The 14,305-nt window shown below is 39.6% G+C and overlaps 1 protein-coding gene across 2 annotated transcripts in view; it reads left to right on the top strand.

Annotated features, from left to right (window-relative positions):
• CRYBG3 (crystallin beta-gamma domain containing 3) overlaps positions 1-14,305 on the top strand; it is a 175,737-nt gene that overhangs the window by 136,940 nt on the left and 24,492 nt on the right. The window contains exons 16-17 of one of the 2 annotated variants that reach the window (XM_074998308.1): positions 4,888-4,997; positions 5,458-5,584. In XM_074998308.1, the coding sequence (XP_074854409.1) occupies positions 4,888-4,997; positions 5,458-5,584 (237 nt within the window). The remainder of the gene's footprint in view (positions 1-4,887; positions 4,998-5,457; positions 5,585-14,305) is intronic. The other variant, XR_012646076.1, reaches the window with a different exon arrangement.

Below are 14,305 nucleotides of genomic sequence, written 5' to 3'. Positions count from 1 at the left end.
TTGTTTTCCTGCAGGGTTTTTTTCAATATCTCTTCTGGCAATTCTGCAGGTTGTATATGCACTTCCTCTGCGAGGGTGTGACGAGGGCAGTTTCACTAGCTTCTTGCTAAATAGATTACCTTTGCTGTAGCTACAGTTCCCAGATTGTTGTGAGCCTCCCTTCCTCCACCCTAACTCATTAAGTTTGACTGAGGACACACTAGTGAATTAATAATATACATGGGAGCCCTTTATTGCAAATCTTAATGTAAGGTTATAAACAATGTTAGTGACATTCAATGCTTCATTGCTTCATTATTATTGCTTCATTGTAAGAGGATTTCATTGTAGTATGGTTTTGTTTTCAGGGTGGCTTTGTTTTGGTTTCCAATTTTTGTAATATGTTAAATCAGTAATAACAATTTTATACCTATAATCCTTCTAAATTTAGAAACTTCTTTGCATGCACATGGTCACCCAGAGCCTCTGTCTGCTGAACGTTCTCTTGTAACAGCACACATCTCAAATCCTTTATATTTAGTATGACTTCTCTCCTGCTTCCTTCATAAGGCATTCTTTGCCCACAAAGAAATATTAGCTGTTAACACTGTGCTTTCTGGAAGAAGGATACTGTGTGATATAAACAGTAGACTTTCTCTCATTCTCTCTCTGTGTCTCTCTCTCTCTCTTTTTCTGCTTGTGTCACTTGTAATAAAGAAAAATTTAGAAAATTCCATGTAACGGTTCAAGCTTTGATAAACAACCCAAAAAACTGGAAATATGGTTTGCTATCTTAAGCATTGTATCATCTAGGTAGGATCTTCAGTATCCATATTGCATGCACCTGTGTGTTATATACACCAACACATGGAAAATGTACATTTTAGATCACACAGGGCAGCCTGACAACAGCCTTTCTTCACACCAAATATGTTCAGGTTCTAAATTTTTTATGATTTACTTAGGCCTGCAGGAAATCTTTCTTGTCTAAGGATATATTGGTGTATTACTTTATTCTTTAAGCACTGATTTTCTGCCAGACATTCATTTCACTGATTTGAGTCAGTGCCAAAGAATCCCAAAACTGAGAAGGTTTAGTAATCCATTTCAGATAAAATTAACTGATTGAAACTGGTACCAAACCAAATTTGTGCCAGGGATTGCATAGTTTTAGCAATGTTCTCTTCTTCCTCACGTTCATTCTTCAGAATTTGTCACACGGCCTGCATCTAGATTCAGTCCAGCTGCCTGGCAGCATAGTGCAAATGAGGATTCATGAAATTGCAAATTGCCACTTATTGGCATATTTCAGTGGCTAATTTGCACCAGAAAACAAGCAGTGTAGACCTGGTTCTGCCAGCAAAAAACCCCTCTGTTACCAGCCCTTTGTCACTGAAAAATTCAGGGATAAGGGGCTGGCAACAGAGTGGGCTTTTGCTGACAGAAAAACATCTACACTGCTTGTTTTCTTCTATGAATATGCAAATGAGCAGCCATGTGCAATTTCGTGAACCCTTACTTGCATCATGCTGCTGGCAGACGGACTAAATCTAGGCATAGCCATGCTCTTTGTGTGTCTTAAACCTCACACCCAAGAGTTTCAAATAGTTAATATATGCATCCAAACTTCCATCAGCAGCAATGAGACTATTTGCAACTGATCCAATATTACAATTCCATTTCTTTCTCTGATTTTTGCTCACCCCTTCCTAACCACCCCCACCTACTGGTATATCTGAAAATGAATTTTAAAAGATCACTTGCTGTGAACAAATATGAATGCCACGTCATGCTTCCATGATGTCGCTTTAGCCACAGAAAAAATGCTGAAATGGTTAATGTGATCGCAATCTTCATAAACTACATGCATGGTCCAAGTAAGACTAAAGTCTCCAGGTTTAAAATACGGCAGTTATATTTGTTAAATTAAAACAAGGGTTTTGGGGTTTTTTTTCCTTCACCATCCCAAGGAAAACGTAAGCTCTTTTCATTAATCTGCCTCTTGTAGCTGGTTTGCAAAAATACTTTAACAGACCGCTGTGAATACTGAGAGTAACTTGGAACTGTGTATCTTTATACTTATTCCCTGTTGAGTTTTCAGGAAATGGAGTTTCGTGGAGCTAAAGGGTTCTTTTAATCTGTCACATCAGAATTAATAAATTTTAAGTTATAACTCTGCATTTGTGGTCAGACAGTACAAATGTAGTGGTTTCTCTAATGGACAAGTTCTCTAATTATCTTTAAATCAGGACCATCAGATCTCTCCATTCAACTGTTTTCTTTCTATTCATTTTAAGGAAAAAGGCTTTTTCTTAGTTCATTATTCAAAATATTTGTTATTTAGCTTTCCTTGTCAGTCTTTCCAAAGCTATCACATATCCTAGATCACATGCTGTAGGGAGGAATAACCAGGCACCAAACTAGGAATCGGGAGACATGAGTTCTGTTCCTGACTCTGTCACTGAACTGCTGTTTGACCCCGGGCAAATAGCTTCATATCTGTGCTTCAGTTTTCTACTTTGGTAAAAATGGAGAAAATTCTTACCTTCAACTGAAAAGGAGTTTTCATAAACTACATGCATGCACACTGTAAGGGTAGCCTAAATATTAACCTTGTTTTAAGTAGTACAGATCCAAATTCAAGAGAATTGGCTGAAGTGTATTTCTTCTTCCATGTAGCAAGCTTGTCTTTTTCAGGTCACAGTTGCGTGTCACAAAAGGGCAAAATTAAGCCCTTCTTGTTCTTTTTAACAGGAAATAATATTAGGTTTGTTTGGTTTTGAAGACTGTTTTTCCATAAAACCACTTTCTAATATGTGGTTTTAGCTTTTTCTCAGACTCTGTAGATTGGATTCCTTTTCTTTGGCAGGGAGAAGGGCCACTTTGGGGCATGAGGGTGGGAGGAGCCCTGTCAACATTTTTCTTCTTCATTACAGAATGCTGTTTCAAATTGTAGTGTGAAATTTGCTTTCATACAGAGGGGCCATCCAGGGCTTTGTATTCCACATATCTCTTGGATGTAAAAATGGTGTAGAGGCCCATACTTAGAACTTATGCACTGGAGTGAAGTTCTCACGTGTAGAGGAAACTCAGCAAGTGGGCCAGAAGTCAGTTAGAAAATAAAAAATAATTGGAAGCAGCTTTCATCAGTCTTGAAAATACCAGGCTACTTTCAGTACACCTGATAAAAGTTGGTCTCATCACCTGGTAGTATGTGCCATCCATTACAGCCTGTCTTGACTAAAGGCACTCTTAAAGGCAACCTGCAAACCAACTTGGATATATTGGACGACTGAGTGTCCTATAAAATCATTTGGTTAGTCTATAAAGTGCTACAAGACACTTTTTTTGTCTTGTGGAGTATGTGATTCAAGTGTATTATGAAACAGCAAGAGCACTCTGGAAACAAGTGAATTTTGTTTCCCTGCCTTCCCAAAGCAGCGCCACACTGGGAAGGGGGTTTTAGCCCATCTAGCTGTTCGCAGCGGCAGCAGTAGACAGATAGGCAAGCTAAAAGCCTTCCCCCGACCTTCCCAGAGCAGTGCCTAGAGCTCTGGAAAGGCAGGAGGAAGGGGCTCTTAGCCTGCCTAGCTGCCCATTGCTGCAGGAAGCTTGGCAGGCTGAGAGCCCAACAGCTTCACATTTTGCAAAACTCACATGAAAGCGAGTTTCGCATACTGTGAAGAAGCATAAAGCGAGGGTTTACTGTAATCCACTGTTTGCTTGTTTGTTTTTATTCAGACTATTCAGTAGCAATTAAGTCACTCTGATTAGTACTTCCTAAATGGGTTATTGGATTCATAACAAATGTTCTCTTCAGCCCCATATCACTGAGGCCTACAGCAGTAGCTGGAAAAGTGGACTGCTTGATCCTCCAAGATGTCCTCAGAACGTGGCAAGTGGTGCTGTGCATGTCCTGGGATCAAGGTTCTACTCGCAGAAACCATTGTGTCATGCGTTCACCTGCAGATGAGGCATTAGCAGTGTGTTGGTGAAATAAAGCAGGCGGCTAAATGACAGCTGGAGCCTCTTGTCAAAACTAAGGGTAGAAATTCAAACCAGATTTGTTCCTCCTTTTTCCTTAATTTTTAGTTGTATTGCTCTTGTTCAATGGACTTCAGCATAACAATGGCCATCTACAAATAGTACCTAAGGGGTGTAGAATTCTTAGCTTCTTTCCCACACTGTCAATCCTGGGCAGTATTCTGCTGTAGGCTTTGTCTTTAGGGTCTTTTAATGCAGCACTCCATTTTGGTGGAGAGAGTGACAAACAGCTCCTGGGCAGGAAGTAGTTTTAAATAGCTCCAAAACTCATTGCTAAGAATATCAGCATTTGCAAACTTGCTGGGCTGGACTTCACACACATCTGATACAGCGAGTGCTACCAGACTGTGCAGGCTTTTACAACAACATGTCATCTCTGCTCAGTGTAGTCACAGGGCTTCTTTTTTAATGTTCTGCTTTGGTATTTTTTCACTGGCATTTCCTTTTCCCTTTTTGTTGTGCTCCACTTGTTTGCTGATCTGTTCCCAAAAATGTCACTGCATCTGGGTGGTGTTCTTTGTGTAAGGCCAGATTTTTCATTCCGATCATTCTGCTTTCTCTGGAAACACTCTTGGTACCATCAAATCAATATATGTACTAGCACCAACATTAATATCAATAGGAGGTCTGCCTCAGTTAAAGACTGGAGAATCTGCCAATAGTTCATAAAATGCTTTTGGACCTTTCACACAGAAAGGTGATATAGAAATTTAAGACTTCTGCTTTCTTGGGAATCCATTAGATGTGCATTAGTACTTCTGTAAATTGCATTGGTATTTCCCTGTGCCTGCAGCTTTCTCTGGTTATAGTGATGATGAGTACATTTTCTTTCTAGTCATCATATTTTTGTTGTTGTTCTTGTAGCTCAAAGCTTTCAGTAACACACATTTCCAAGGAGCATGTGTAGATTTCACAGCAGAAGTTTCTGATTTTACATCATTCATACCATGTTCTTTTAAGGTTCTTCGGGGATGGTAAGTGGTTGTTTTACCCATCGCCATTTTAAAGTAGTTAGAAAGCACTTTTTAGCCTACGTTAAATTTCAAATAGTCAGATATGTACAGTGCAGTATCATCGTGTTCCATCTTGTCGTATACCTACTGTCTTGCAACCTGCTATGATAACTCTCTCCTTTTTGATGGAAGGGGGCTTAAAGTTTTTTGTTTTCCCCTATGGGAAATATCACAAAATGGCTGTGATTTCAATCTGCCTGTGACTTGTTCAAAATTTTAGGGACTCAGTAGGCTACCTGCATTCCATTAAGCCCCTTTAAAGTCTAGGAATCAATCTTTGTTTTTACTTGTTTTTTATAATACCACTTGAAAAAAATCTTTGTTTTAGTTGTCGTTCCCCTAGAAAATATTTGGTCTTGAGAGAATTTAATAACTGACTGCTTTTGTTAAACTTTTTTGTTTTTGTTTTTGTTTTTTTCAGTTGGCTCCTGTTTTACCAAGGGGAAATTGCTGATAATCAGTGTGTTCTGGAAGAAGGCCTCTACACTGACCTCACTTCCAGTGGCTGTCCAAACGCTACACTCAAATCCTTCAAGCCTGTGGAATATGTAAGAGCTTTATAGAAAGAATTCTGTTATAGGAATTCTTCCCCTTCCCACTTCTATAGCAGAGTTGTAGTAGACAGTAGTGCTCAGGGGAAATGTTTAAAGTTGTTTTTTAAGCTTGTGGATTGATGCAGACCACACACATGCATATTTCGGGCAGAACTTAACTAAATTTTTGTATGAGCTGAATTCATGTTTGCTGTTTCAGTGGTCCTTATAGAACATCCCAGTAAGGTGCACAGAATAGGGTTATACAAATGGAATATCATATTTCTGCCTCATTATGGGGCTCACCTTACAGTCCCTTCCCCAGCAGAAGTTTAGCCCTTAACAAAAATACCCTGCACAAAGGAACCAGAAGGCTACATCACAATGCATATAGGTGCTGTGATGATAAATTTGCTAGCTATAATTTTAGGGAATATTTTACAGAAGTATAAGACTTGTCTTTTCTAAATAGGCATCCGATTATGCCACATTTTAATACTACTGCATTTTACCATCCAGAACATAAGTTCATATTTCTGCAGCAGATTGTATACAATATTAAAACATCTCAACAGAAAAAAAATCCTTTACAAGCATGTTTTAAAAGTTCTTGCATGGATAATATTTATTAAAATGTCAAGATCCCTTTTCTAGCCATGAACTGTTTAAAAAAATCATGGGGAGGTTATCTGATTGAGTAAATGCATGGCTGCTTGTCAGAAGATTTCCAGAGTCATCCTGCCATTTTGGCGGTTAATCAGAAATATGCAGCAGATCCCAAGCAATTTGCAACCTTTTGTGATAGCTTGGACTTTTTTCCCCTTCAGAATAATGACATTTTTGTGGGCCTGCAATTTGGTGATATGTAGTAATGATCATGCTGTCATGACATGCATTAGTCGCAGGGTGCTGCTTGGAAATGCAGCATCTCTAAGGCTGTGATTTGTGTGAGTACAGTCTGGAGGGAATGATTTGTTGGTATCAGGCTACTGAACTAGAAGAGACTAGGTTTTGATTAGGGAAAGCTACAGTACTTTACATCTAGAGATTTTTTGCTCTACCCAGTGGCTGTTCAAGGGGGACTACCGAATGTGTTTGGGTATTAGAAGCTTGAAAATGTTTTCTGCCTGATGGTTTTTCTGATATAAATCTGGCAAATATGTGTTCACTTTTTTCCAACTAACGTGTGCTGGTGTGAGCACATTGCTTCCATGATGAATTTTGTGTGCAAAAAGGAGTCCTGACGTGTTTCTCAAACTGGTATCATTTGTGGTAGTGTTGCCAAGTCAAACATTATGACACAGTGCTAGTACCTTCTTTTTGCACCACTCAAACATGGTGGGAGAGCATGTGTCTTTTTCTGTTCAAAGATGGGCTGGATGAACAATGGTAGTGTCTAAGAGCTAAAAACATTGTTGAGATGGTTTTAAATTCCGTAAATTGAATGGAAAAACTCTGATCTCTCATCCCATCTCCTGCCTTCTGGCAGTGAGAGAGGAAGGGACGGAGTGGTTCCTCAGGGTTACAGGAATCTCTTTCCCTATATGGCTCACTCCCTTCCTCCATGCCCCCTTCTCTCACCTTCACTGTACTCGGCCTTCTACTTTCCCTCAACTCAGGCTGGAGGAATCTGGCGTCCTGGGAATTTCTAAATTAATAAGAGTGGTGTCTGTAGACCGGAGGTACAAACCTTATCTCAAACTAGCATGTTAATATCTCCTGTTCAGTGAGCTGTGAAAAGTGCCGTTTCTATAAGCAAGTGCACATTAATTGTTTTTGTAAACTGCTGTTGTAATCACCGGGGAAAATTTTCAGCGTAAATATGTTATTTAAGCAATGTGAAAGTATTTTTAGAATAATACCCTACAAGCTGTGACTATTCCATCATAGGTGTGATTAAAAGTTGTCTGGGTGGTTGCAGTGGGAACGTTCAGACTAATAACCGCTCTCATCCAAGGATCTCAAAACAGTTTACAGATTTTATTTTTAATAAAGTCCTTTGTGGTAAGCATTAGAACCACATTCCAGATATGTAAAACCAAGACACAGAGAGGATAAGTGACTGACTTGCCCTGGGAGTCCGTTTCTGAGTCTGGAATAGGTTCCAACTTTGTCACTGGCTCTAACCAATAGACAGTCCACAAGAGTGGCTCACTGCGTATGGTACCATGAGCTAAGAAAAATGAGAATGTACATCTTGCTGCTCCTGAGGGAATTCTGTGCCAAAAGATTAACAATTCTGTACACAGTACCAAAAAGGTCTATAAAATTCTGCAAATGTTATCTGTAAAATACATAATCAAAATACCTGTATTTCTGTAACAATACAAACACACACATTCCCCAAGGAACAGTGTTTTTAAAAAAAAAACTCCTCTGAGAGCTCAGTTCTTGTTTTTGCCAGACACCCACAGCCCCTACCCCTGAGTCCAGCTGTGCCCCCTGCATATACCCAAGCTCACTAATCCCACCCAAGCCCAGCTGTGGAGGCCTCCTAGCTTAGATACCTGCTGACTGCCAGCCCCCTGGAGCCCATCTGTGGCCCCACCAGCCCACTCCTTCCCAGAATCCAGCCAGGGGCCTGCATCCCAGCCCAGACACTCAACCCCATACTGCCCGGGATCCTGCTCTGCCTGAGTGGTCCTGTTATTCCCTCTGAATTCTCCTTGAGCTTCCTCAGCTACCTGGAGCAGTATTCTCTATATACCGAGGCATGTCAGAGCTTTCCAGAGCTTTGAAAAGGGAGCAATACCTGCCTGTAGGGCAGCCATGTTCAAAGGAGTGTTGAGGGATGGTGGGAGATGCCAAATACATCGACTCAATGAAAGGCAGCATCTACACAGACACTCTGTCACTTAACTTTGCCACTAAAAGTAGCTTTGTAGTGTAGTGTTACTCTGTGTGGTAGTTCCTATGTTCTTACATAACTTTAACGTTGGGCATGAACGAGCATTAACTAATCCTCGCAGCATTCCTGGGAGGGAGGTAATCAAACACAAAAGTTAGTTGATTGCCTAAGGCTGTGCAGTGAGTCACTTGGCTAGCAGAACTAGGCTTGGAACTTGAGAAGTTGTCTTCCAGTCCCAGGCTCACTTCACTAAACTATGCTACTTTTTCATACGTAAGGGAGTAGTAGCCTTTAAATAAGCTGATTAAGAACAACTTCAAAACAGGACTTCGTAAAGGCCAGGAGTGAGTTGCAAAGCTTTTCCATGCATGCGCAAGCATTTAATATTGACCTGATCCCTTATGTACCATTTATACAACAGGATAATTAAGTACAAAAATGTGGGGGGAAACATGCAACAGGGGGTTTTCATAACTGAAGGACAATTAGGCCTCAGTCCAAAATGCGCTTGAGTTGATGAGAAACCTTCTTTGGACTTCACTGGGCTTTGGATGGGACTCGTTTTCCTATGCAAATCTATGTAATATTCATTTTGGAGGTTGCAGTGAAGAAAAGAAGGAAAGGCTTTTGGTGATACCTCTCAAATCAAGTGTATTAACATTTTCATGAAATTTGCCATGAAAGATTAAATGTAGTTCCAAAGGGACAGTGTATTTATATTTATTATTACAGCAGGATGTGTATGGTGTCTTGAAGCTATTTTATGTACCAAGTTAACTTCTCTGGATCTGTCCCTTTGTGTTGAGGTTAGGTTGTTTTTTGTTTTTATGGGCTTGGCACTTAAAAGTGAAAATAGAAACTAAAGCTGTTTGAAGGAAGACGATCTTGTTTTACTTTGTAATATGAGAGACTTTTGCATTGGCTTTTGATTTGCTTTCTGCATTGGTAAAATATAAAATTCCGTTTTGAATTCTGGAATATTTGATAGCACACTTTAGATCAGTTAAATGGAGGTGAGAGAGTTTTCGAATAGGGCTCACTGAAGTGAAAGAAACTGTGAACTTGTGGAAGTTGAAGGTAAAGCATATGTATCTTAACCCAGCAACTGAAATGCTATTGTGAAGAGAAAAGTAAATTTGGTGGCGTGCCCATAATGTCTGTTGTGTTAATAGCAGATTATTTGTGCCACTTTAAACTAAAGAGTTAAGTATAAAAAGATTTTGTGTGTACGGAAGCTAATTTCTGAAATACTATGTAGAAATATCCTCCCTTTCTCACAAGACTATGCTGTAGGTCATATAACACTCCCTCTGCTCTAGCTCCTTGCATCATAAATGAGGCTTTCCTCACCATTAAGTTTGTTTGAGCAAGGTGGTTTTGTTAACATGCAAAGGTCACTTTTAAATAATTCTTCACTACTTCATGCTCGTAACAGAGATGATGTTTTACTAAAGTTACAAGTATGAGCATAGTTGCCAACGTTACAAAATATTTTCCTGAGAGAACTTTCAGAGCTGCCCTGAACTGGGCTGGGGATGTTATTTCCATGGCCTGGAGCATTTTAAATTACTTTAATTTGGGTATCTCATCTTGCCAATAATTAGGCAGCCAGAACACATGCCACCCTGGGCTAAGACAGCCTCTTTGCCTCCCACTTTTTCCCTCACATACACATTCTTGAAAGGAGCCCAGTGGTGCAGGCTTTTTTCCTGGAGTTTGGGAGGTGGGGTTTTCTTCTGCATTTTCCCTCTTTGCCACAGCACCTTTCCTCCCACACCCAAACTCACCCTGTATTTGGTGTAAGAACTGTCCTTTTGCAGGAAAGAATCCTGAGCAGCCACAGTGCTGCTGTGCAATCCAATTATCTCTGGCCGGTTAGGACTCTCCCATAACTACCCTTCATCAGTGGCCAGTGTCAATCCAGAGGTGTCTCCATTGTAAACATAAATATATAAAAGCCACCATTATAATCAGCACCCTTGTCACTGTCTCATCTCAAGGCTAGGATCAGCTGGGAAGGGAACGGAGACAGCATTATCCAAGTTCTTTCTCCCTCTGGGGTGAGGCATAAGGGCAAAGATCTGTGGAGTAGCTTCTGCAATGCTGCTGTGGCTGTGTCTTATCAGTGGAAAAAGAAAAGGCTTCCCAGTCATACATTATCAAGCTGACAACATAAAAATGTACTTGGGAGGGAAGTCCTGATTCCATTGAAGTTAATGGCTTAAGTCCCCAGACTTTAATAGGACCAGGATTTCTTTCCTTATTTTTAGAATTGTGAATTGGCATTTATGTCCAACTGGGAGACCCATGTGCAGGCACCTATTCTAAAAGAACGTGAAATAGCTGGCCTGGTACCCCTGTTAAAGTTGGCATGAGAAGCAATAAGAAGCAGGGTTTCACACGTATCGGCCACTTCCATTTTCATTTAGGGTCATTCTGTCACCCAGTCGCATGTTGAAGAAAGTACCTTTTACAGTTGAACTAATGTCTCTGAGTTGCACAGGTACTGTGTGGTTCAGCGGACAGTGAGTTAGGAACCCTGGGGGGCTTCTGTTCCCTGATTTGCTAGCAACTTATTGTGTTACACTGGGTGATTCACTTTACAAATTAGGAGGCAGTGACATTCATCTACCTTTGTAAAGCACTCTGAGCTCTAGGGGATGACAACACAATATAAGAGTTGAGTATTATTACTCAGTAAGTAAGATACTGCTCAGCATGAGTAAAGTTGGCAAGAGTAGACCCTTAGTTATGTAAATACGTCTCAGCATTTCTCAGAGCTGGGAGGTGCACTGGATTTTTCTTTTGTTAGTATAGTAGCTTACCCTCAAGACCTTGCTACTTTAGTCCGATATAGTAGTTTCTATGGGAGCTGTGAAAACAAAATTGGAGGACAAAAGCAAGGCTAACTTGCCGTTGCCAGCACTTGGTGTGTAATGGCGTAAAGCATTGTAATCAAATCATTGCGCTTTACGTGGTTGTAGAATATTGAGCCACATTGTTTGAGACAACCTTTTTTCCTCTCTTCTTTTTTTTTTTTTTTTTTTTTTTTTGTAACAAGATCAGTTTATTCTGTATTAGAGCATCACTACAAGGTTATTGATTGATTGTTGTTTTCTCCTGTGGCTCTTCCTCTGGTAAAAGCTAATAAATAAATTAAAGGACTGTGTACACTTGCAGATTGGGACTCTGAAGTATCTGGTGAGCTTTGTTACACCAGCCAGGTTTGAATAACTTTACTAAAGTTGTTTGAGGGTTGGAGATCTTTGGCTCCTAACAACTGTCAAGCAGTTTCTTGCCTTGATTCTTAATAGACACATGGCCATGCTAAATCAGACCAGTTGCCCATCTAGTCCTGTATCCTGGCTCTGATTGGCTGGTACCAGAAAGTTCAAGGAAAACCTCTAGCCTCTAATATTGAGAGCTATGGAATAACTTGCCCACAAGACAAATTTCTTCCCTGTCTCCATTAGTTGCAAATTGATTTGTTAACTGAAGCGTGAGTGCATATAATTTCCATTAATGTAGTTTTTAAATATTGTAATGCTGAATATCCTTGTTATCCATATAACATCCAATCCTCTTTAAATCTTGATAAACTATAGGACTGAGGGCTATCTAGTGGTGAGCAGTTCCACGGGTTAGTTGCGCATTCTGTAAAACTCTCAATGGTGTGCACTCTGTAAGCCTCCTGATACAATAAAATACTTTTGTTCAAATTAGAGGCACAGCTGGGAATATGGCAAAAATATTCTTAAAATCATATCTGGTCGTGTTGTACGTCATACCACGGTAAGCTGACATATTTTAAGTGGTAAACTTCATCTTCACTAGGTGCTAAGTGGTGTTTCAGAGGTTAACTCCTTCTTTTAAAAGCACCTTTTTTCTTGTTAGCCTTGCTGAACTCTGGGTCCTTACAGGTGAGGAACTGTCAGTCTCTCTTCAGGTGAACACTTGAATCGAGAGAGTAGGATTTTTGAAGACTTTGTGGCGATGCAGAGAAACCTCAGCAGCAGCTGTCTGTCTGTTGTCATGAACGTCACTTCCATCAGCCCTAAAATTTAACTACTGAGCTACTGAAATAAAGAACATTCCCCACATACAGATTGTTCTGCCTCTTCAGAGGAGTGGATTTTGGCACTGGAAGTTGAATGCCATTTCATAATAAGGCTTTTTCATCATAAGGCCATTTTCAATATAAAATGCTTTTGAATTATATTTTGTGTGTTGGAGAATTCATGTTGAAAGCCTTTCCAAAGCCATCTCAGGGTGGCTAACAAAATCTACTCAGTTTCAAGGTGCTTTGCAAACATCCTTTATCTGATGGACTATGTCTAATAGTGCTGCACAATATTAGTTAGCAGAGGGAAGCAGCTTCCTGGACATGCCAGTTGAACACGCAGTCACATGACAAGAGTAGTAAGACTGACAATAAATTCAGAAGTCCTGAATCACAGTTCAAGTCTTGTGAAATATGTGTCACTAGAAATCTTAATAACTGTACCTCTGTGGTTCATGAAGTTTATATTGTCTAAATGACTGCATGGACATAAACATTAATGTTAGATTTTTGTGTTTGAATTGTACAACTTCTTAGGCCATATGGTTACTGGGGTTGAGATGGAAGTGTTTTTTACATCAAGAAAATAATCTGTGTATATTATATCCTGGTGAAGATACAGTCAATTCTACACCCTGACCTAGAGTTTTCCTTGTTAAGTTATCAAACTAAAAACTCCAAAATCTCTAGTCTCCACTACGATTTTGCATTGAGATATTTTACTTGATGCAAAACCACATCTTTTTTTCACAGTGAAGATACTGTTTATTTACAGGGAATTACTGCATATGTTCTACAAATTTCATCCTTGTACCTCATTTGCAAATAAATGTTAGTTATTTGTCTAGAGTCAATAAGGCCAAGAGATTTATTGCCAAAACAAGCTAAAAATAACACTAGATGCAGATACCCAGAAGTCATGTAGCACTTTAAAGACTAACCAAATAATTTATTGGGTGATGAGCTTTTGTGGGGCAGACCCACTTCCTCGGATCTGGAGATAAGCCATTTCCAGGACAACACTGACGATTTTATAAGAGTGCTGTACTGGAGATGGCATATCTCCAGATCTGAAGAAGTGGGTCTGCCCCACGAAAGCTCATCCCCTAATAAATTATTTGATTAGTCTTTAAAGTGCTAAAGGACTGCTTTTTTGTTTTGTTAGAATACAGACTAACATGACTACCTCTTTGTGGCTAGGTGAAAAGTTTTGTTTGTTTTTTAGCTTTTGTTTTTTTCACTTAAAGTGATTCCTAATTACTTGAATTTTTCTGGATCTTGTGAAGGAAAAAGCAAATTTTTTATTAAAAATGCAATATTTAGGGCTAGATTTTCAACAGCATTTAGATGAATAAAGATTTACTATGTGCCTAGAAGGGTATTCCTACCTAACCTCTTTAGGCATTTAATTTCCTGGTTGAAATGAATGGAAGTGACATGTCTGACCTACTTATATGCCTAATGGGATTTTCAAAAGCACATATCTACGTTTTTAGGAACTTAAATACCTTAGCAAATCTGGCCATTATTATCCAAACCAGCAACTGCTGTCATCAATGGGCACTACTGTGTTGTGGCAAAGCTAATAGGTACCCGATGTTCTGGCTACCCACTCTTTTTGTTTTAACTATTATGCTTCTTCAGCAAATATAAAATGCTAGGAAAGTTTGTGGTTCAAATAAAAAATCTCAGTTACTGACAAATGCTTACAAAATTAGACCAGAACCACAGAGATGTTAAAATTGGAAGTAGACAGGTGGGGGTCCTGTGTAATATGCTTACCAGGTACAGCTGGGCTATCTTGAGTAATTATTGCTGCCTCTCTTGT

The sequence above is a fragment of the Carettochelys insculpta genome, chromosome 1 (assembly GCF_033958435.1).
Source record: "Carettochelys insculpta isolate YL-2023 chromosome 1, ASM3395843v1, whole genome shotgun sequence".
Classification (NCBI taxonomy): domain Eukaryota; kingdom Metazoa; phylum Chordata; order Testudines; family Carettochelyidae; genus Carettochelys; species Carettochelys insculpta.
Note: the sequence above shows the minus strand (reverse complement) of the source record. Positions and strands in the feature narration are given on the sequence as shown.